Consider the following 24,619-nt stretch of genomic DNA (forward strand, 5'->3'; position numbering starts at 1 on the left):
ATTATTTACCCAAGGAACTTTAGTTATTAGAGAGTTCCGGTCGGACGGTTTTTCACGGGACACATTTCCAGTGTTGTTGTTTCCGGATGAGGAGATGCTGCTCCGTTATTGATTTAAGTAAAGTCTGAATGTCATTAAAACAGTTAGCTCCATCTTTTGACACTTCTTCCACTCCCGTCCTTGCACGCTACACCGCTACAACAAAGATGACGGGGAGAAGACGCGTGAGCCACGTAAATAAGACCGCCCCACAAAACGGCGCATACGCAAGCGACTGTCAAAAAGCGGCTTGAAGATGATCTGTAAAACATAATCCATGCAACCACCATTACATTTTATGTACATTTAGAAAAAAATAATAATAATATGACTCCTTTAATGCATCTTATAATCCAGTGCGCCTTATGTATGAAAACAGATCGAACCTAGACCATTCATCGGCAGTGCGCCTTATAATCCGGTGCACCCTATGGTCCGGAAAATACCGTAACTTTCAAAAATTAAATTTTTTGCTGGGAAGTCCAGTTTTTGTCCTTTCTTGACAAAAGGACAAAAGTGTCTTACGCGTTACTGTTTGTTTTTCCGCCACTGAAACGAACAAACCTTCTGTCCCCAGCACTCGCAGTGTGGTCTCAGCTAGTGCAGATTGAGGTCATACTTGCCAACCCTCCCGATTTACCCGGGAGACTCCCGAATATCAGTGCCCGTCCCGAAAATCTCCCGGGGCAACCATTCTCCCGAATTCTCCCGATTTCCACCCAGAAAACAATATTGGGGGCGTGCCTTAAAGGCAATGGCTTTGCGTGCCGGCCCAGCCACATAATATCTACGGCTTTTTACACACACAAGTGTATGCAAGCATACTTAGTCAACAGCCATACAGGTCACACTGAGTGTGGCCGTATAAACAACTTTAACACTGTTACAAATATGCGCCACACTGTGAACCCACACCAAACAAGAATGACAAACACATTTCGGGAGAACATCCGCACCGTAACACAACATAAACACAACAGAACAATTACCCTGAACCCCTTGCAGCACTAACTCTTCCGGGACACTACAATATCCCCCCCCCCTCCACATCTGCACTTCCACACGTGCACAAGAAGCCCAGTGACTCTGCCAAAAGTCCTCCTGCAACAACATGTCCTGTGCATGAACCAAGTTGCACTAAAATCCTCACCTCGGACTTGGAAGAGGAAACTTGAAGCAGCTTTGTGTTTGTGTTTGGTCGCCTGAAAGAGGAGTCATTTGCCAACTGTGTGTGTGTGTCTTGTGCCCCACCAGGATCTGGGGTGGACGATGCTGTGGGAGAGGTGTCCATCCACGTGGAAATCTTCACTCACCCCAACACTGGCGAGCACAAGGTCACCGTGAAAGGTAAGGTCATTCCTCCATTTTTTTCCAACGTGTGAAGTGGAGCGTGATCGCCGACCGCAGGCTGTAAGGAAGAGCGTAGTACTATGCAGTTGTCATGGCGATGGCCTTACGTGCACTGGGTGAAAGCACAGCTGTATTGAGGAGATCATTTTGAACAATTAGCCAAAGTACATGGTATGTTTGTGTCAGACATGTTTGCTAAGGAGCATCCTGTGGTTACATTAGCACAGACCTGGGCAAAATACGTCCCATTAACATTTTTAATCCGGCATCATTTTTTTAGACCTTTATCATCAAAACTGTAGCCGCCATTATGATGTGCAGTGCTGTTTTTAAATGACCGTAAGTCTTGAACTACGCTTTTGAGTGTTATAGGACTTATTAGGGTAATCTACGTCACAGCAGCTCAGACCAGGAACGAAGCAGACTGGGCGGGGTTTGTTTTCAGAGCAGCCAGCCCAAAACGCGTGTGTCAGCAACAGAGACATTTTTACAACAAATGTCTGCATAAAAGTGATAATATATCATTTTCCAGGTGTTTATTACCCTTTGCGTTCATATTTTGCTTTTTGTTTAATATGTTTTGTGTTTTAAAAGATGTCTATGGAGGAGCTGGTCTGAGAAGTAAAAGAGGAGCGATGTTCATGTGTTGTTAATATTCAGTGTTTTATTGTTCATAGTTAATATTGTAAATTCCACTTTCTTTATTTTCATGTACATTTTGGGTGTCCCGTTCAGTAAAAAACTGTAAAATGCCATTCCGTTTTTTGGAGGTGGTCTGTCATAACTTTTTTTAAATTCTATCGGACATTTGGGTCCCTTTTTTTCCAGTAACACATACTGTACAGCAGATTTTTACAGCTAAATGTATATATATATATATAATTTATACACACATAGACATTGGCCCCCCCAGACAAATGTTTTCTCTCAATATGGCCCCCCGAGTCAAAATATTTCCCAACTCTGAATTAGCACAATACATGTCTGACAAGGAGTAGGCAGAAGCAGAGTTTATTTAATGCTGACCTTTCTTCATAGCTACTAGAGATCATTCATACTCACCACCAACGTTCCCTCTAAGGTGCGCACCTGCGCAAATTGCGCACTGCTCACGCGTCCTCTGCGCACAGCAAATCTATGCCGCGCAAAAAATCAAATCCCACTCCAAACAAAATAAACAGTTTGTTTTGTATGATTTTGCAATGCAACTGTGAGTAACAGGTGACGAAAGGCGGACACAACAGATAAAACAATGTTTGTCAACATTTAAATTATTGTAACGTCTGTGGAGACACTTGGAGGACAGGAATTCCATCGGTCCCTTTATTTAGCGAAATTGTTTGTCGGCCATAACCACACCAAAACAATGTGTAAAATACTTTTATCTAGAAAAACTGGTCGTTGTCTACCGTACAAACCAAGCCAAAAGCAACTCTTTGTCATCTGTTATATGAACAGCAGCCACTTGCGCTCTCTCTCACCTGCACCAACACATACACTATGGCAATTAGCCACTGGTGCGTTTATGGCCACACAAAAAGTTAGACAACTCCAACACTACACGTAAAGTGTAAATGTAAGGTCGTTTAACTATGACTCCTCAATCAGTGTGCTTATTCTACTGTCATTTGTTAAGAATGTTATTTTTTGCATATTAATCATGAAATGATGTTACAGGACTACATAATTGCTAATAAAAATATTTATTTTACGGACAGAAAGTTAATAAACACTTCATCTCATGCAACATGTGAATGTTTAAAGGGGAACTAAATGTGATCTCTGAAAGGGGTACACAATCTTTCCAAAGCAGGACCCCCACCCAGGCATAAAATACTGTAGTGCATAGCTGATTTAAAAAAAAACAATATCTAAGTGGGCCAAATCACATATATTAGAAAATAATCTCTTGAAATTGACTAGTCACTTGATTATAATAATAAGACATTTAAATTGTTATGTCAGGTTTGAGACAAATGTGCTGCTGGTATGACCACAGTGTGCACGTCTGTATTCCACTGAATGCTCAGGGTGTTTGCGTTTGCTCACACACATGAAAAATTAGAGGGAACATTGCTCACCACATATTTTACATGTTGACACTAATGATCAGGATGAATTTCAGGTCAATTACGGTGATCGACTGTTAACATATTAACTCCATCAAAAATGGCGGACACGTCACTGACAACAGCCAATCAGAGTCAGGCTTTCCCCACTCCACTTTTGGTTGTAATTTTCCCGAGTGATGTAAACCATAAACGGTACTAATAATAACCGCGGTAAAATAATTGCCGTTTTAAATGAAAATGATCAAAAAACTGTGATAACTGCACTGTGATAAACTTACAGACTGACTGGCGCCAGCTTGCTAGCTTAAATGCTAACATGAAAACAAGAGGCATCAATTTAGTAACGTGTCATCAAAGAGTAAAAATGCATTTCTTTCAATATGCATCATAACAAAAAGGGTAATATTTAAAAAATGGATAGATGTTGATAGTCCAACTCATACTGACTGGTATACACAAGCTATGGAGATAATATCAGTTGAGATAATGAGTCATATATTGGAATATGGGATCCATTATTTAAATTTGTTTCAACTATTAAATTAACCTAAATTATGACTTATTTTATCCTTGTGGAAAATATTGGACACAGTGTGTTGTCAAGCTTATGAGATGTGACACTATTGTTAATTTTTTAAATTTTATTTTATTTTTTATAAATGGCTGGAATGATAATGTAAATGAGGGATTTGTAATCACTGCTATGTTGGAATTCTTTATATTGATACTGTTGATATTATTCATTTTTGTTTGACTACTTTTGGATTGTTTTGTGTCATGTTTGTTTGTCCTCTCAATTGCTCTGTTGATTGCTATTTTGAATGTTGCTGGGCCGGGTTTGGTTTTGGAATTAGGATTGTATTATTATTGTATTATCGAATGCAGCTGAGATAGGCCCCAGCACCCCCCGCGGCCCCGAAAGGGACAAGCGGTAGACAATGGATGTATGTGTATTATTTTGTTGGACTGATTAATAAAAATACAATTAAATTTAAAAATATAAAAAACAAGAGGCATTAATGTCTTTCCCCATTAAGAAACAAAAAACCCAATCTAAACTTATATAAACACATTGTTGTATGAGCAACTAAGCTATTTAATTGTGCACATTGAACCTACAAGCTATGCTCTCTTAGCACAGAGTGAGCCTTCTATACTCAGAGGAATACGAGACGGAAATGTCTTTACGGTGCGTTCAAGCACTGCTGTACAGAATAGGACGCCACAACTCCCGTCAGAAATAATAAATAGTAATAGTACATGTTATTTGTTACACACTTTTCATTTAAATACATCTTAAAGTGCTACAATACGAACCAATATATAAAACAATTAACGCTAGCCATTAAAACAGATGCAATTCTAAGGCTCTATTGGTGAAGCTTAAGAAACACAAAACATGCAAAATGTTGGGTCTTCTAACAGTTTGTCTATTTTTTTTCATTATTTGAAAACAAATAACTTGGTCAAAAGATTTTAAAGATTGTGTGTCCTTTTCTGACACATTCAACAATACCGGTTATCATTTTGGTCACGATAACAGTGATATGAAATACATTTGCCAAAGAAGTAAACCAAATGATCCAATTTGGAGCTTAATGCGCATCTGAGGGCAGTAAAATAAATGTCAGCCGTGACTTTTGGAGTTATCCTCTAAAGATGAAGCCATTGTTGAGAAAATAGCTGACTCAATATGGGTGGTGTGATGTGGAGCAAATCAAATCAAGCCCATGTACAGCTAGGGATGATGTTTGATAAGAAATTATCGAGTTTGAGCCCATTATCGAATCCTCTTATCGAACCGATTCCTTATCGATTCTCTTATCGAATCCAGATAGGTTGTTGTATATGGAAAAAAAAAATTGGTTTAACAAAAGCTCACTTTTATTTTATAAGAAAAAAATTAAATTAAATTAAATAAATAAATATTGACTGTTACCCCCCCTAAAAAAAATTATAAAAATATTGACTGTTATCCAAAGTATATTAAGTGGGATTTTTCAGAAAAATAAATATATGCAGTAACACTATATGTGTATAAATAATAATATAGTGTTAAATAAAATCAGTCCCTTGGGCACAAAACTGAAAATAATACAGCTCTCCAAAAAGTGCACTTCTGCTGCTATTGGAACATACTAACTACACACACAGGCAGACAGCTAACAAACAATCCAAGACGTCTAATAAAGTTCCAAAGCAGATTAATCCATTTAGGCTCTTTATTGTTGTAGATCTTGCTTTGTCTTTTCCTATCTTTACTTTTGTCTTGCACTGGACTGTTATTTATTTATTTATTTTTTTACTGAAATACACACAATGACAAATGTATAAGCTATGTGATTAAATTAACATACTGAAATTTAATACACAATATGTAAATATTAGCTTCACACAAATATACAGTACTATCATCAAACAAATACTTCTGAGTGTTGAAACTATTTCGATGGTGGAAATACACGACTTGCAGCCATTTTAAGTCCTCAAAACATCCATTGAAACAGTGCACAAAAATCGTTTTTCAATAAATATCTTACTATCAAATGTAACCACTTTCCACCTTAATATTGAGTTACATAAACAACTTAAACAGTTTACTTACAGACTTATCTTTTCCAAGGCTTGTAAGAGCTAACACAACTTGTCTACTTCTCAATTGTCTCATTAACTGACGTCGTCAACCCGGAAGTGCCCCAACTATTGACGCGTAGTATTTTCATATTGCCACAAGGTGTCAGTAAGAGTCTACAATCAAATGGGCACAACATTGCCCATTTGGGATTCGTTCCCAGAGATTCGAATAAAGAACCAACTATTTTTCTTTACTATAGTGGCCTCGATAACGGGAACCGGTTCTCAAAAAAGGATTCGAGTCCATGGAATCGGTTCTTTTCTTATCGAACAACCGGGAGAATCGGTTTTGAACATCATCCCTATGTACAGCCCATGTACAACACATGAGCATTCCTCAACTTTATCAGTCTTTTTTGCCACTTGTGCTAACTTTTTTTTAAAACATGTTGCAGGCATCAAATTCCAAATGAGCTAACATTTGCAAATAATAAAGTTTTCCAGTTCGAGCATTAAGTATCTCGTCTTTGCGGTCTATTCAATTGAATATAGGTTGAAAAGGATTTGCAAATCATTGTATTCTGTTTTTATTTACGATTTACACAACATGCCAACTTCACTGGTTTTGGGTTTTGAAAGTTGTATTCATAGAAAAAAGTCCTACATTTAGGAAACAAATCCCTTTCTGGAAGAGAATCCATCAAAATTATACAAAAAATGCCATCATAATTTAGACAAAAACAAAAGTCATACTATTAGATGAATTAAGTCAAATTTAAGTGAGTATTAAGTTGTACTTTTTGTTGCGATAGAACAATAAAGGATAAGACTAAAAAAGACTAAAGAATAAAGTTGAAATAGTTTAAGATGATTGCAATTGAATGGAATATTGAATATTGAAACTTTTGCAAGAAAATATGTAATTGTGCAGAAACAATAGCAATTTGACATGAATAGTATATTCTACTACCAAGAAAATCTTTTAGGAGAAATATTTTGTACTTTTGTTAGAATAAAAGACTTTCCCTCACCTTCCCCTCTGTCTGCCTCTTTCTCTCTGGGTGACAGTGGTGGCCGCCAACGACCTGAGGTGGCAGACGCAGGGAATATTTCGACCTTTTGTGGAGGTTTTCATTATCGGCCCGCACCTGAGTGACAAGAAGAGAAAGTACGCAACCAAGTCCAAGAACAACAGCTGGGCGCCGAAATACAACGAAACTTTCACTTTGTGAGTCGTGAGCATGATGATGATGATGATGATGATGATGATGATGATGATGATGTACAGCGGTATGCAAAAAATCTTAGGCTGTCTCTGCAGTAGGTCACATATATACTGAGAGCCTTTTTTATCATGTTTTCTCTTCGTGAGTCAAAATAATTGATAGAACAGAAGTGAAATCATATCTTTATGAAGATGAAGTCAAAAATATTATGGGATGCAAGCAGAAAAAATATTTTCATGAAAATAAAATCCATATTGTTATAATGATAAAAATAATATTGAGAAAAGTGCCAAAGTGACGTTTTGCAAGAATTTCAGTTGGAATATTATAAGAAAAAAAAAATACATGTGTTATGAGAATAATGTTTTGAAAGAAAAAAACAAGTTAACTTTTACAGACGTGGAAGTATGTTGTCAGTTAATTTTATGAGAATATAGTCTAAATATTATGTCTTTTTCTAGAAATTGTTTTATTTTACTAGAACAAGTCTTATTATTAGAGGGTGCTTTAAAATAAATGTACAATTATTAAAATTGTAGTATTGTAAGGATAAAATATATGAAAGTTTATACGTAAATAAAAATCTTGATTCTTGATCGTTAATATTTCAGAGGACAGACAAACTTATTTGAATACAATTTGACGGTTGCTTTTATACATTTATTTCATATGTATATCCAGGACCGCCCCTCCTTATACGCATATCACCCCCTGATCGGATGGGCGAACCCCGTTTTCTGTGAAGAAGCGCATGTAAAATGTAATTTAATAAATGACAAAGCGCTTCATATGAACATATTCCCAGCCTCTTCCTGCTTTGTCACTGACAAGAATATAATGGCACATTTTTCCAGATAGTCAAACTGTCCTTCACGGCGCACAGGTTAGCAATTTTGTGGTTTTTTTTGTGTTAAATCTGCAATTTTGCACATAAAATATATATATTGGACAATTTCTTTCCCATGAATTTGTTCTAATAATAATAGATTTTATCCATGCGCTGTAGTGGTTAGAGTGTCCGCCCTGAGATCGGTAGGTTGTGAGTTCAAACCCCGGCCGAGTCATACCAAAGACTATAAAAATGGGACCCATTACCTCCCTGCTTGGCACTCAGCATCAAGGGTTGGAATTGGGGGTTAAATCACCAAAAATTATTCCCGGGCACGGCCACTGCTGCTGCTCACTGCTCCCCTCACCTCCCAGGGGGTGATCAAGGGTGATGGGTCAAATGCAGAGAATAATTTTGCCACAATCATTGGTACTTTAACTTTAACAAAATAAATGAATCCACTTAAGTTTAGCCATTTGAGAACCACTAGAGGGAGCCACAGTTTGAGAATCAAGAGTTTGCAGTAGGAAAAGATATTTGCTTGACTCTTACCGTCCTCTGCCGTCAGCACGCTGAGCAGCGAGGTGGGCCCCGAGTGCTACGAGCTGCAGGTGTGCGTCAAGGACTACTGCTTTGCCCGCGAGGACCGCACGGTGGGCATGGCGGTGCTGCAGCTGAAGGACGTGGCGTCCAAGGGCAGCGTGGCCTGCTGGCTGCCGCTGGGCAAGCGCATCCACATGGACGAGACGGGCCTGACCGTGCTGCGCATCCTGTCGCAGCGCAACAACGACGACGTGGCCAAGGAGTTTGTCAAGCTCAAGTCGGACCAGCGCTCCGCCGAGGAGGGTCGCAGCTAAGCGGCTTTCTGATTGGACCGCGACCACCTGGCATTCCAGTGCTGTAAATACATTCATTCCAGAGGGAGCCACGTAAGTTCATCACCACGGAATAACAACGTTGGGTCGTCGTCACTCGTGCCGTTACACGCGTCGTATTCGGCTGCACAGGGTGTCAAATACTGAAACTCGTAGCCATTTTCTCCCCCCTTCCCTTCTTTCTGAGGAAGCGCCTTCAGGTAGTCGAACAGAGCACACTGCCTGACACCCACATTGCCTTCTGTCTCCTTCACCCTCGTCTTTGTGATGACAAACACAGACTGTGTGTGTGTGTGTGTGTGTGTGTGTGTGTGTGTGTGTGTGTGTGTGTGTGTGTGTGTGTGTGTGTGTGTGTGTGTGTGTGTTCTTCATGACAAAGTATTACGGCCCTACTGAGAAGAACAACTAGTACAATTATGAACCAAGAATAAAGTACACGAGGTCTCAATGTTACACTAAAAAAAGGAGTCCTCTTTCAAGAAGGAAGTCTAAGTCTCATTAGAATAAAGTTGTAACATGATGGAACGTTAAAATGCTACGCCAAAGATTTGGACCTGGAAAAAAGTTTCATAAGAGGAAAATTGTATAACAGGGAAAAAAAGCAGTTAAACGTTAATTTTCTGAAACTCTCGTGGAAAAAAATCTTAATGTTTAATAAAACTTAACTGTCATAAAATTATGAGAATAAATTATTCAATTTATTTTTAGAATAAATTTGTAATGTTACGCAAAAAAGTTGTAACTTGTTGAGAATAAAGTCGTAACGTTATGCAAACAACGTAACTTTTTAAGAATAAACTCAAAAATGTAACTTGTTAAGCAAAAAAAGTTCTAACTTTTTGAGAATAAAGTTGCAATTGTATGCGAAAAAGGTTGTGACTTTTGGGAATAAAGTCGCAACATTATACAGAAAAAAAAGTTGTAACTTGATGAGAAAAAAGTCGTAACTTTATGCGAAGAAAGTTGTAACTTTTTGAGAATAAAGTCACAATGTTAAGCGAAAAACATAACTTGTTGAGTTGTAACTTGTTCAGAATAAAGTTGTAACATTATGCTAAAAAGTTGCAACTTTTTGAGATTAAAGTCGTAGCGATATGCAAACAAAGTTGTAACTTATTAAGAATAAAGTCGTACTGTTAAGCGAAAAAGGTTGTAACGTTTGAGAATAAAGTTGTAACATGCTAAAAAAGTTGTAACTTTTTGAGAATAAAGTCGTAATGTTATGCGAAGAAAGTTGTAACTTTTGAGAATAAAGTCGTAATGTTATGCGAAGAAAGTTGTATTTTTTTTAGGATAAATTCGTAACGTTATGCGAAAAAAGTTGTAACTTTTTGAGAATAAAGTCGTAATGTTAAGCAAAAAAGGTAACTTTGGGAATAGTCGTAACATGATGCAAAAAAAATTCTAACTCGTTGAGAATAAAGTCGTGATGTTATGCAAAGATAGTTGTAACTTCTTGAGAATAAAGTCATAGCGTTACACAAAAAAGTTTTAACTTGTTGACAATAAAGTCCAAACATTATGCGAGCAAAGTTGTAATGTTATGCGAAGAAAGTTGTAACTTTTTTTAGATAGTCGTAATGTTAAGCGAGAAAGGTTGTAACATGTTGAGAATAAAGTAGTAACATCACGCAAAAAAAAGTTGTAACTTTTTGAGAACAAATTGTAACGTAACGCAAAAAAGTAACATTTGATAGTGATGTCAAACAAATTTTAAAATGGGATCAGTCACACTTTAGAATTTGATTAATCAAGAATAATTGCAGTATTTTATGCTACTGTAAAACATCAAATTACATTTCGAAAAGTCCTAATATTACACAACATAAGCCACAACTTTTTGAGAAATTAGTTACACTTTATTTAAGTCTCCATTTTCTTTAAATAACATCGTAACATAAAGGCCTAACTAAATATAATGAAGGGAAATGTGTTATGAGAGTAAACATTTGAATGATATGACTTTAATCTCTTGAGATACTTTTCTTCTTTCCTATCTTTCTGAGGAACAGTGGTTCACATGCACGACAAGGTCAAAGGTCACAGACATTCCACATTTAAGAGTGGCCAATAAAAGCACTCTGCAGTTAGGACACGTGCACAAGTTTATAGGTTTCATATTTCATACTTTTTTCCAGATTCTATTTATAGATTGTGGTGACGTTATCATTCAGGAGTGTTTGTTACTTGATTCTGGAACGGCGCACGCTGCCTCACACCCTCAATGCCTTTTGTGTCCGTCACCCTCGTCTTTGTGATGATAAACAAACACAGAGTGTGTGTGTGCGTCTGTATGAGTGTGCGTGTGTGTAGTCATAGAATTTTGTGTCACATTTTGGCTAATTTGCATCTGACTTTGTTACTGTAAACATTCCAGATTGAAGAAAACAGGAATTCCCTGACACGCTAACACGTCCCCGCGGTTACGCCACCAAAGCACAAATGATTGGCAGGAAACCAGAAGGTAAAGTGTGACCTCTGCTAAAAGGGCTGGTGACATTTTGCAAATGGGCAACTGTGCTTGAGTCAAAGAGTGCAGAACATGTCGGGTCTTCATTCTCGCTGACGACAGTGAAAAATTGTCTTTTGTTGTTTTTAAAGATGCAGTACACAGTGGAGCCTCCAAAGTACAATTGCCATAGGAATCAGACCATTACAGCATCAAACGTCCCCATTTATGTACAAGTTTAAGAATACATGTAAAAAGACGTTAAAAATAACAAATGGTACGTGTGCCTACTGTCTACAGACTACTGTATTTTCCGGACTATAATCGCTCCTTTTTTCCCCAACGCGTTAAACTCTGCAGCTTATGAAACGATGTTGCTAATTTATGGATTTTTCTTGGCTAACGGCCATAATGTTTTGTATTCAACAAATTGTTTTTATATTACGGTGACAGAGACAATGAATAGGTGTGTTATTGTTTGTGCTATGGTGCCATCTTCTGGACGAGTTTGCTCACTGCAGGTGCTGCGGGTTGACAACGTACTCCCTGTTTCATGCCTGAAGTATACCCGTCCACAGCGTTTCTGCTCGAAAGGATTCTTCATTCATCACTCCGAGCAACGTTTGTAAGTTTTACAATATAACAAAAACAATTCTTACTTACTGAACCGTCCCATGTGTGATTCTGTAAGTGTTTTTTTGCATATTTGTACGTGTTGTTAGCATTAGCGAGTATGCTAACATGTTTACAAGTGTCTGTGTTAGTATTATGACCTTGCAATGGCATTCTTATTGTATTGTTTTTGTCTCATAAATTCACCAAAATGACGCTGATCGGAAAGCTGGCTTCCACAGCGAGTGGGTCCACTTTTGTTATGTTTGAGCAGCTGTTTTACTGCCGTGTGACAGGCACCGATTGAATAAACGTTTACAAAATCGTGCAGGCTAATATGTAAAATATTTTTTCATCTAAAATTTGATGGGTGCAACTCCAATAGCAGTGTGCTCTATCCATCCATCCATTTTCTACCGCTTATTCCCTTTTGGGGTCGCGGGGGGCGCTGGAGCCTATCTCAGCTACAATCGGGCGGAAGGCGGGGTACACCCTGGACAAGTCGCCACCTCTATAGCCCGGAAAATACGGTAGTTCAGTTCATCTTAATAATAATGTGAACTCAGTCGTGTTGTACTGAGCAGCCAGGACAGGTCTTACATTTTTGCCTTTGTCTTGTCCAAATTGTTCGACTTTGGGGGTTCCACTGCTGTACAATCCGGGAGAAATGTACTAACTCCAATTCCATGTCAAACGAAACATGAATTGGAAGTAATGATTAATATCGTTTGTTTGTGTCAAAGGTCACAGGGTATTTTTTTCTCCTATTCTGGCCTCCCATGACCGCTTCCCCTCTCTGCTGAAAATCCTCTCTTCTTAACCTTGTCAAATTGGAGCTCTATGCATCTAATCCATACAATCTGACTCGTCGTCTCTCTTTGAATGTTTACATTCTTCTTATAGCAGCACAAGTGGTGGTGGACGTTTTGTCTTTCAACAGACAAATGTTACCGTTTGTTTAGAATTGATACATTTAGCTTTTTTTTAAGAATGTTTGGTATTTGGGCCACACTGATAGATAAAAAAAAATAATAGTAAAATTATGAATATTTATGTAGTTGTATTTTCTTAACATACAACTTTATAACTTTACTCTCAAAATGTAATGATATGAATACATTTGTAAGGCTGTAAGCAAAAACACAGACTCAACTTGTAAAATGTAGGGGAAAAATGCAAAATATTGGACATTTTGTCTTTTGAGAGAATTATACCATGTCAAGGAAAACTCACGTTACAAGATTTACGATGTAAAACCTGAAGAAGTAATTTTTTTGAGAAAGTCGTCTTTCAAGAAACACTTGTAAAAGTACAACGAATCAAATTGGGAGGTACGAGTTTGATCAATGTGTGAAATGTTATTTTGTCTTCTAAAAGAATTGTACCATGACGTTACAAGAATTACTGTATAACCAGAAAAAAGTTGTAATTTTTTGGAGGAAGTCTTATTTCAAGAAAAATTTTAAAAAGTATAAAATTGTAAGGTTACAAGCAAAAACACGTTTGTCTTTTAAGGAAATCATACTATGGCAGGAAAAACTCACATTACGAGAATTGTGACGTATAACCAGAAAAAAGTCAGAGTAATATATTTTGTTTTTGGAGAAACGTCTGCGATTAAAGTTGTATTGTTATAACGCAAAAACTTTTAACTTAAAAAAAATAAAAATAATTAAAAAATTGGGGTGTCATGACAATAACATTTTTCAGAAAAAGAAGTATTTTAGAGAAGTTGAACTCCCATCCGGGGTAAGTCATATTTACAAAATAATACAGGAACTGTATTACTTAAATTTAAAAATGTAAAAAATGTTTTTAATAAAGAGGTTGTAAACAATCTCAGGGGAATAATGTCAAATTACAAAAGTCATGTTATTAGAATAAAAGTTGTTTCTTAGTACAATTTGCCATCTTACACATGAAATGAATATTTTTCCCTTTTATTATTTGACTTCACTCTTGTCTCAATATACTTTCTTTTCAGTGTGGCCCTCATACTGCTTTGTATTCAAAAGCTGGTAACACACAGGTTGACACAAGTGATTGTGTGTGAGTGCTTGACCACATGGCGTCCACACAAAGTGCAGCCATGAGTCCAATCAGCTTGAATGACTGAGTGTCCGCCTGGCATGGAGAACATGTGGACATGTCACATAGCTGCTGATGCCACGAAATCTCCTATTTACAGCTGTTGACGATGAAGCCGCCATGTTTCAGGGTTTTTTGGGCATGCAGACATTTGTGGGACGGAAGCACAAAGAAAAAGCACACAACTAAGAGGACAGACGTGCATGTTATGCTCTGTAGCTCACGTGCACGGTCCTGTACTTCCACAAGTGGTGCATGAAGGGAAATATGTAAGAAAAGAACAAAAAAGAAGCATTGTGCCAGCACGTGCATATAATATATATTTATTATTTGATGTTGTCCTTTATTTTGATATTCAAATGTTTGTGAATATATAAATATATATTACTGATGATGTGTGGTACAAAGTAGTCGCATGGGACTTTTTTTATACACGAAATGTTTCTAATGTTTTTTTTTTTTTTAAATATTATGGTTCTTGATGAAATGTTGAGGTTTACCGGGACTACAGTCTCGTCGTGTTTTTGCTTCAAATAAAAATTGGACAATATCGATGTTTCGACTTCATTTGTTAGTTTATACCAGGGGTCCCCAAACTGTATCCGGCCCGCCAGTGTCCAAAATCTGGCCCGCGGGAAGTCCCAAGTTTAAAAAAATAAAATAAAAGAGCTTTTTTTTGTATTATCTTTTAAAATCTTTCCTTAATAATCCATTTTCTACTGCTTGTTACGCTTAGTGTCTCCTAGCCGCTCAGGCAAATCATATTTTCTAAAAATGAATTTTTTTCCGGCCAAATTGCTTTAACCCAATGCAGCCCCTGAGTCAAAAAGTTTGGGGACCTCTGGTTTATACTCTGCGTAAAAAAGAGAGCTTAAGGGAATCCGGAATGACCAACTTGTCAGCGCGTACGGCAGGAGGCGTGGCGTCGGGGAAGGTGACAGGAAACACCCGCTTCACGTCTAGGAGGTGCTGCCGGGGTTGAGCGTCTGCACGGTCTTTGAAGAGTCCCTAAGGGAGCCAAGATGGCGGACACCTGAGACACATATTCCGTGCACGGTATGTGAACATTGTGAGTTACAATCGTCACCTGTACGAGGCGGATGAAATTGAGCGAGACTCTTTCGTCGAGGTCACCGTGAGGTGAGTAGTTGCTGAGGATCTTCACAATCTGTTCGACACAAAGAAGCAAGCAATGAGTACTTAATGGAAACTTGGCTTGGGTGAAGAGAGACACCTGCTGGCTGCTGAGGGCGGTGCAGGTCTGCACAAGGATCTGTGCATCCTTTTCACTCTTCTTTCCAACCTGCAGCAGCTGAACAGCTTGAATGAGAGGCTCCATTGCGGCCACAGCGCCCTCTGTCAGCAAACCTCGGCTACGCAGCCACTCCTCCAGCTGACTCACATTCAGCCTGTCATGAAAGAAACGACTCAGTAAATACTACATTTCTATCGTTCATATATAAAGTTGTCCCTTGATTTTTTGAGCATATTTTACCACTTTGTAGGCCTAAATTAAGCATTTTCAAGCATAAACATGGCTAAATAAACTAAATATATAATATATACACACACACACACACACACACACATCAGTAGTATTGGCCAGTAGAGGAGACTAAACCAATCAGAGCGCACTGTTCAGTATCGTGGCCGCTGATTGGCTCAGTCTCAGGCAGCATTACTACAGTATATTGGATAAAAAGAGTGTAAAGGTGACTAAAATAATGTTATTTGGGCTGTCATTATGTTGAAAAAGGTATTTAGGTGCTTTGTTTATGTTCCAGCTAAGAAAATATTAGATATATAATTAATGATTCAGACTTCGCAGAAATTGGTTGAACGCGGTCATGTCTAGTAACAATTAACAGCGAGAAACGAGGGATGACTGTACATGGTGTGTGTCATGTACCGTATTTTTCGGATTATAAATCGCAGTTTTTTTCAGTTTGGCCGGGGGTGCGACATTTTAATCTATCCATCCGTTTTCTAGCGCACCTGTTCAAGAAGTCACATTAATAGTAAGAAGTATTTTATTTATTTTTGGTTAGCTTCAGAATAACAATGTTATTGAAAAGAATAAGATACTCTAAAAATGTTAGTCTTATGCACGCATTTACTTGTATTCAGTGTTAAAAAATATTGGTGACACTTTAGTATGGGGAACATATTCTAAGTAACAAAGACTTAATTTAGAGTTATTTGGACACGAGGGGAACATATAAGGGTTAGGGTTACTAATAAGCAATAATTCTGAGGTTATTGAGGGAAGACTCTTAGTTAATGGCTTACTGGTTGTATAATAAGGCCATACAGAATAAGGCATTAATAAGTACTTAATAATTACTAATTAAGAGACAATATGTTCCGCCCGAATGCAACCCCAAAAAGGAAAAGCGGTAGAAAATGGATGGATGTTACTAATTTGCATGTTAATAAGCAACTAATTAATGGTGAATATGTTTCCCATACTAAAGTGTTACTAAAATATTATATGGCTCTCACGGAAATACATTTTACAATATTTGGCTTTCATGGCTCTCTCAGCCAAAAAGGTTCCCGACCCCTGTGCTATATGCTACTGCCGTAGCTATTAAAATGGATCACATAAACATTGGCGGTAACTTATAAAAACTGAGAAGGACTGAACTAAAATGGCACCGAAAAGGAAATCATATACTGCAGATTACAAGCTGGACGTAGTGAAATATGCAGCAGAAAACGGCAATCGAGCAGCAGAAAGAAAGGAAACAGCGCATACCGGAGGCGACACCGGGGAGGAAGATTTCATCGGATTTAGCGATCGGGAGTGACAGATTGTTTGGTAAACGTATAGCATGTTCTATATGTTATAGTTATTTGAATGACTCTTGCCATGATGTGTTGCGTTAACATACCAGGCACGTTCTCAGTTGGTTATTTATGAGTCATATAACGTACACTTATTCATCCTGTTGTTCACTATTCTTTATTTATTTTAAATTGCCTTTCAAATGTCTATTCTTGATGTTGGGTTTTATCAAATAAATTTCCCCAAAAAATGCGACTTATACTCCAGTGCGACGTATATATGTTTTTTTCCTTCTTTATTGTGCATTTTCGGCCGGTGCGACTTATACTCTGGAGCGACTCATTATCCGAAAAATACAGTAGACTTCTGTTAAAATGTAATATTCACTTATTCCTCTGTTGTTTGGATACTTTACATTAGTTTTGGATGATACCACAAATTTGGGTATCGATCCGATATCAAGTAGTTACAGGATCATACATTGGTCATATTTAATTTCCTCATGTGTCCAGGGACGCATTTCCTGAATTTATAAAGATAATGTGACTTTTAAAAAAAGGAAAAAATATTTTGGGATGATAAAAAATATAGATGTAATCATTGTAGTGTCGACTAGTTACGCTCTTGTACTTGGTATCATTACAGTGGATGTCAGGTGTAGCTCCACCAATGGCAGTTGTTTACATTGAGGCACGCTAGCCTGTTAGCGGTGAGCTATTGTATCCTCCTACGGTGTGCAGTGAAGCATGTTTAGCTATTCCTCGTCCTGCAGGGATGATACTTGTAAGAAACTCACTTTATTTGTCGCCAAGGTGGCAGGGTTTAGTGATTTAGAAGTAGCTAAAACACTGCTAAACACTGCCGACTGTGGCTGGACGTTAGCCGTTAACTAGATACCCATGTTTAAAGCACCTCTTGTAGAGCTGCGTTTTAAGTTGTTTTTTTAAGCCAAAATGCGTCCATTCTCCCCTTTCTGTCGACATTCTGTGTCTGCATGTAAGTTTTCCGTGATTGTGCGTTGCCCAACATGCTCCTCTGTAAAACCAGCAATGTCATAATGTGACAACGGCGCGCCGTCATGCCAGTTTTTAAAAAAAATAAAAAAAATAAAAAGGGAACAGGTATTTTCTAGAGGTGGTATAGTACTGTTTATGATTCATTGGTACCGCTGTATATCGTTCAACCCTACATTGTTTACTTAATTGAACTCCTAAGTCAATAACTTTTGCAGCATACTCTCCTTAATTGCATAAATAGTACACATAATGTTAAATATATGTAATTGTTCAATCTTTATATCGTATTAATACCTTAATTGAGCTGCATACATAGCACATATTATTGAATTGTAATATCGTATTCATATCCAAATTGAGCTGCATAAATAGTACATATAATGATCATACCGTATTAAAATAGCACGACTGCAGCAGCACACATCCTTCCTGAGCAGCAGGCTGTTGAAAGCGGAGGCGGAGATGAAGTAGGTGAGCTGCTGGAAGGCTCGCTCCAGCAGCTGCGGGCATAAAGCCTGATGGGACATGGCGACGTGGAGGACCCCCAGCTCTCTCAGCACCGAGGCCACAGTGGGAGCGTCGGCCCGTGCAGTCCTCGGGTCTGAGCTTGCTCGCTTCCTCGAGCCCGGGATGTCTTCGCCTTCCAACAGGGCAGCGGCTGAGGAAAAAGAAGAGGAGAGATGAAGGTAGAGCCAACATGAAGGAGGTCATGTTAACTTTATAACACCTGTGATGTTCTGCAGTCGTGTCTCAGTGATGGAGATGAGCTGCTGATAGGCCAGAATGCGGAGCTCGCTCAGGGTGTGCAATGAATCGCTGAGGTTAAAAGTCAAGGGCACCACTTCTTCTGGATGGGTTGTCTGGAATAATACATGTAATCTTTAATAAACACTTACTGGTTTGCATTATCAAATTATCTTACAAGCTGTTTTGGGGCGTGCTGACTCAGCAGGTCATGCAACAAACTGATGTTTTTCAGCCACAGCGCCGTCATGTTCAAGTCATTGGTGTGTTTCTGGAAGCAACAAGGTGAGAAGCATGTCGCACGTATTTTTAATGATGTCAATTCCATATTCATTTGGTGGATCCCTATTTTATTGGCCTACTTTGTCATGGAACATTTGGCCATGGTTAAACTTCACTCATTGACTCAGCGATATAACATGTGGGCCTTCTTTGCATGCTGTGACCAAAAATAATGAAAAGATGGAGGTAAAACAGCCGATAAATATAGAAAATAAGTATTATCATTGCTATGCAGTTATCAGCAATCACATTAAATCTAGCTGGTTAAATAGATGTAAAGGTTATTCCATCCATACATGTTCTACCACTTATCTTTTTCAATGTCGAATATGTTTAAAATAGGGCTGTCAAAATTAACGAGTTAACTCGTGTAATTAATCACAAAAATATCAAATTAATCATGTTCACACTTAGATTAATCATGCAATTTAGTTTGACAGTTTAAGCTATTTTACTTCAATCGCTAAACAATCAATCTGATTAATGCATACAGTATGTCACTACAAAAGTGAGTCAGACTCCTCGCAGGCAAATTTCACTCCAGAATACAGCCTGAAAGAACTTTATATAAAACTGTTACCAACTTTTGTGCAAATAAATGACGTGCATTTAAGTAAAACATTTAAAAATGTTTTGATAATAAAATTGCATGTGTGTGCAAATATTGGGGTCTTTTCTTAAACTAATTTCAATTATGCAAGCGAGTAATCACCTGTGATTAATTGTTATTAATCCAAATTTCAAAATGTGATTAGTCTGGTTTTAAAATAATAATAATTTAACAGCCTTAATTTAAAAACAACATTGAGTCTATAAGGAGAAGGTTAAGAAAGTATGCATTTATTTAATAATTAATAACTTTTAACCCCCTAGAGATAAAGTTGGGGCAGCACGGTGAAACAGGGGTTAGTGCATGTGCCTCGCAATACGAAGGTCCTGAGTTCAATCCCGGGCTCGGGATATTTCTTTGTGGAGTTTGCATTTTCTCCCCATGACTGCATGGGTTCCGTCCGGGTCCTCCGGCTTCCTCCCACCTCCAAAGACATGCACCTGGGGATAGGTTGATTGGCAACACTAAATAGGCCCTAGTGTGTGAATGTGAGTGTGAATGTTGTCTGTCTATCTGTGTTGGCCCTGCGATGAGGTGGCAACTTGTCCAGGGTGTACCCCGCCTTCCGCCCGAATGCAGCTGAGATAGGCTCCAAGAACCCCTGCTACCCCAAAAGGGACAAGCGGTACAAAATGGATGGATGGGATAAAGTTTACTTTTTTTGTCCTTTCATTAAAATTACTTACGCCATTATACATTTGTTGTATAATGTATTGAGCTCTAAAAAAATAATAAACACAATGTTTAAATGTTCTATTTTAACTAATTGAATGATTATCAATCTGTATAAATTTGCGTAATATGAGTTATTTTTCTAATTTAAAACTGACATTGTCTGATCTAAAGGCCTTAAAAAAGGTCAACAAACATGACACTTTTGATAATTTTGTTTATGACTAAAGTAGGGTTTCCAATATTTTTTACCAATATTTTGGTACTGGTATGGATATCAAAATGTCTATTGACACTTTGATACCTAAAACAAATGGTCATTATTAGTTTCATTTTGACAGAAAATATGTTACGCAGGGGCTACTTTTTTTTTTACTTTACTTTTTTTTTTGTAAACCTTTATAAACTGCAACATTTACAAACAGCTGAGAAACAATAATCAAAATAAGTATGGTGCCAGTATGCTGTTTTTTTTTCAATAAAATACTGGAAAGGATAGAAATGTAGTTTGTCTCTTTTATCCGATTATTAATCGATTAATTGAAGTAATAATCAACAGATTAATCGATTATCAAATTAGTTGTTAGTTGCAGCCCTAATATATATATATATATATATATATATATATATATATATATATATATATATATATATATATATCAATCAATCAATCAATCAATGTTTATTTATATAGCCCTAAATCACAAGTGTCTCAAAGGGCTGCACAAGCCACAACGACATCCTCGGTATAGCCCACATAAGGGCAAGGAAAAACTCACCCCAGTGGGACGTCGATGTGAATGACTATGATATATATGATATATATATATATATATATATATATAGATATATATATATATATATATATATATATATATATATATATATATATATATTCTTTTTTTTTTCTTTTTTTTTTAAATCAAAAGGCATTAAACAACTAGGCTTTTCTCACTCAAAGAACAGCTTACAACTGTCCATATTACATATAGTCTGCCATAATCTCGAATTATTTTACAACAGAAAGCTTTATTGACATTGTCAAAAATGCTTAAATTATTATTGCCAATTTTGATCTGTGCTTTAAGACAAATACAATCATGAGTAAATACAAAAAACAACACTATGGCTATAAGACAATTAGCAGGCAAAACACACATTGTTAAAGATAAAACACAAATTGGAAGAATTTGTGGTGAAATTCCGTCATTTCCCTTGCATTAGTTTGCGCTATGTGGGCGGTTTGGACTGCGCTAATAATTGCCAACAAACCACGCAGCTCTCTGCGCGTATATGTGCACAGCAGGGGAGCCTACATTATTACCTGTCGCTCTTTAAATTCCTTGTGCAGGTTGAAATTTTTACCTTAGTTTGAAGCAAAGATGGTAAATCACCACCGTTGGCAAGGCATGTTTTAAAGCAGCACATGCAGCGCAGCGCTTCCGTGTTTAAAGTTTCACCATTATTGGTTGTTTTGAAGCCCAAATACCTCCATATTGCGCTTCATGCACCCGCTTTATATATACGTAGAAATTATGGGTTTTATTGCTTTTTTTCTTCACACTGTTTCTGCTTGTATGCGCTTGTGAGTGAGTGCCGACACACTTTACATGCACCTCAGCTCCGTAACAAAACCGCAGCACATGCACATGAAAAAACAGCACCGGTATTTTTCAAAGGCAGTATATAGTACAGTTTTTAATTTATTAGGACTGCGGCACTTTATTAGTACACCCCTAAACTGAAGTTTATTGAAGAAAAAAAAAAGGAATCCAAAATGTTATGCCCTTCAAAAGCTTAAGGACTTGTATGTCCTGTTTGGTTTAAAGATAATTAAAATCGAATGTTAAATCAAATGTGATTAATTAGATTTTACTTGAAATTATTTTTTGTGAATTATTCCTTTGAAAGTGTCAATGAAAAATGAACATCTTTGAAAACAGAAAAATATTGTCTGTTGTAAAACAATGTGCACTTATTCAAGTGTCATTTGTTACCCTTAGAGCTGTCTTCATGGCGGTGACGGCACCGCGACACAGCGAATAAGCACTGCTTTGATCCCCCCTGCAGTCCGCCTGGCGTACACACAGGAACACCACGCTGGCCGGCAGCCCAGGAGGCAGAGACATGGCTATGTCTGTACGGATGTCTGGTTCCCAAACACAAGAAAGACCATCATCAAGAATGTGTAAGTAGTATATATATTAGGGATGTCCGATAATATCGGACTGCCGATATTATCGGCCGATAAATGCTTTAAAATGTAATATCGTAAATTATCGGTATCAAAATTATCGGTATAGGTTTCTAAAAGTAACATTTATGACTTTTTAAAACGCCGCTGTACGGAGTGGTACACGGACGTAGGGAGAAGTACAGAGCGCCAATAAACCTTAAAAGGCACTGCCTTTGCGTGCCGGCCCAGTCACATAATATCTACGGCTTTTCACACACACACAGCCATACAGGTCACACTGAGGGTAGCCGTATAAACAACTTTAACACTGTTGCAAATATGTGCCACACTGTGAACCCACACCAAACAAGAATGACAAACACATTTCGGGAGAACATCCGCACCGTAACACAACATAAACACAACAGAAAAAATACCCAGAACCCCTTGCAGCACTAAGGATGCTACAATATACACCACCCGCTACCCCCTACACCACCCCCGCCCCACCTCAACCCCGCCCATCTCAACCTCCTCATGCTCTCTCAGGGAGAGCATGTCCCAAATTCCAAGCTGCTGTTTTGAGGCATGTTAAAAAAAATAATGCACTTTGTGACTTCAATAATAAATATGGCAGTGCCATGTTGGCATTTTTTTTCATAACTTGAGTTGATTTATTTTGGAAAACCTTGTTACATTGTTTAATGCATCCAGCAGGGCATCGCAACAAAATTAGGCATAATAATGTGTTAATTCCACAACTGTATACATCGGTATCGGTTGATATCGGAATCGGTAATTAAGAGTTGGACAATATCGGAATATCGGCAAAAAAGCCATTATCGGACATCTCTAATATATATATCTATGTAAGTATGTGTAAGTAGTGTACGTGTAAGTAGTAGATATTTGTAAGTAGTGTATGTAGTGTATGTGTAACTACTTTGTAATTGTCACTTCAAGAAGAGGATGAAAAAGTCTTACCTGTGATGAGATTCTTCATGAGTTTGTTCTCGTCTCTTCTCCTGCATTCAAGCAGACCAGTGGTTGAAGCTGCTTTGTGTTGATTGGATGAAGAAGAGTTCTCAGTGGGAAACGCTGATGGAAATACTGCAAAAAGAAAAACAAGCTTCAGTCCGCTTGATTTTTACAAATACTATTTCTGGAGCTCTTACCTTGTGTCAGAAGGCGTCTGAGTGGGACAGTGTTCCGAAGGTCATTCAGCTCTTTCCTCAGTCTCACACACTCCTGCTCACGGGCCTCCAGTAGCCCCTTCACACACACAGACATGATTGACAGGTAGGTCTACAGTAGTGTCTTTTGATGCCCTTTTATGAACAATCTATCATCTCCCTCACTTGTTTTCACCACTTTTGAGAGAAGAGGTGCTCAAACATTTGCTTTTGAAGAGGCAGTTTGTCAGGGAAAACCTAGCAACACTATCTAAGTGAGCCTGCCCCGTATTATGCCCACAACTTTGTTTAAAAACAAAACCAAGCTTCACTGCACATCTTAAAATAAAACTTAAGCTCTACCAACTATCTGTCAGTCAGTTCCGTAAAAGGGAGCAGTAAGTTTGATCATTATTTTTCTTCTACAAATAAGCTAACTTAGTACGATGATCCTGTTAAAATGTGTTTGTGTTATTAGCATGTGGCTCACTTAGCTATGCTACTGATGCTAATGTTGGTGTCCTGTCCCAGTCCTTAATGTTACATTGTTGTATGTAATATATGACATTTAGTATGTTGGAAAAGTGCAGAGTTAAATTGTCTATGAAAGTTCTCATTCATCCTGGTCATTGTCATCCCAGGGCATTCAATCGATAGCAACTGGACTGTTTGGTTTATCTTAGAAGACGTTTCGCCACTCATCCGAGTAAGCTTCATCAGTCAGATCTAGATGTAGGACGAGATCTGACCAATCTAAGTCTATGAGCACAACTGATGAAGCCTACTCGGATGAGCGGAAAAACGACAAACCAAACAGTCCAATTGCAATCGATTGATTGCCCAGACTTAAAGTGTACGCTATTTGTGAAAAAAAATAAAAAATAAACACAATAGCGCTTCAAACACAGTTCATTAGAATTAAAGCCAGAGACACACAACATGTTGTGTTCCCCTTCGGCTTATTAAAGCATTTTAAAATTGTCAAATCATTACACTTACACTTAAACTATGGAATCTTTTAACAACATTAAATAAGAAATTAGTC

At 37.7% G+C, this 24,619-nt stretch overlaps 2 protein-coding genes and 1 long non-coding RNA gene across 4 annotated transcripts in view; 1 reads left to right on the forward strand and 2 right to left on the reverse strand.

Annotated features, from left to right (window-relative positions):
• Positions 1-7,216, reverse strand: part of LOC133617736 (uncharacterized) — a 25,730-nt gene extending 18,514 nt beyond the window's left edge. The window contains exons 1-2 of the long non-coding RNA XR_009817063.1: positions 7,067-7,216; positions 1,190-1,447 (exon numbers count right to left, since the gene is read on the reverse strand). This is a non-coding gene — a long non-coding RNA (uncharacterized lncRNA). The remainder of the gene's footprint in view (positions 1-1,189; positions 1,448-7,066) is intronic.
• Positions 1-9,617, forward strand: part of unc13a (unc-13 homolog A (C. elegans)) — a 147,963-nt gene extending 138,346 nt beyond the window's left edge. The window contains exons 39-41 of the mRNA XM_061977917.1: positions 1,294-1,386; positions 7,104-7,263; positions 8,659-9,617. Coding sequence (XP_061833901.1) covers positions 1,294-1,386; positions 7,104-7,263; positions 8,659-8,947 — 542 coding nt within the window. The 3' untranslated portion in view covers positions 8,948-9,617. The remainder of the gene's footprint in view (positions 1-1,293; positions 1,387-7,103; positions 7,264-8,658) is intronic.
• A 4,763-nt stretch (positions 9,618-14,380) lies between these two features.
• Positions 14,381-24,619, reverse strand: part of LOC133617730 (unconventional myosin-Vb) — a 30,027-nt gene continuing 19,788 nt past the window's right edge. For both annotated transcript variants that reach the window (XM_061977901.1, XM_061977900.1), the window contains 9 exons: positions 23,578-23,674; positions 23,387-23,512; positions 22,224-22,375; positions 18,841-18,933; positions 18,646-18,778; positions 18,309-18,576; positions 15,349-15,523; positions 15,202-15,282; positions 14,381-15,122 (listed from right to left, as the gene is read on the reverse strand). In XM_061977901.1, coding sequence (XP_061833885.1) covers positions 14,961-15,122; positions 15,202-15,282; positions 15,349-15,523; positions 18,309-18,576; positions 18,646-18,778; positions 18,841-18,933; positions 22,224-22,375; positions 23,387-23,512; positions 23,578-23,674 — 1,287 coding nt within the window. In that variant the 3' untranslated portion in view covers positions 14,381-14,960. The remainder of the gene's footprint in view (positions 15,123-15,201; positions 15,283-15,348; positions 15,524-18,308; positions 18,577-18,645; positions 18,779-18,840; positions 18,934-22,223; positions 22,376-23,386; positions 23,513-23,577; positions 23,675-24,619) is intronic.

The sequence above is a fragment of the Nerophis lumbriciformis genome, linkage group LG18 (assembly GCF_033978685.3).
Source record: "Nerophis lumbriciformis linkage group LG18, RoL_Nlum_v2.1, whole genome shotgun sequence".
Taxonomy (NCBI): Eukaryota; Metazoa; Chordata; class Actinopteri; order Syngnathiformes; family Syngnathidae; genus Nerophis; species Nerophis lumbriciformis.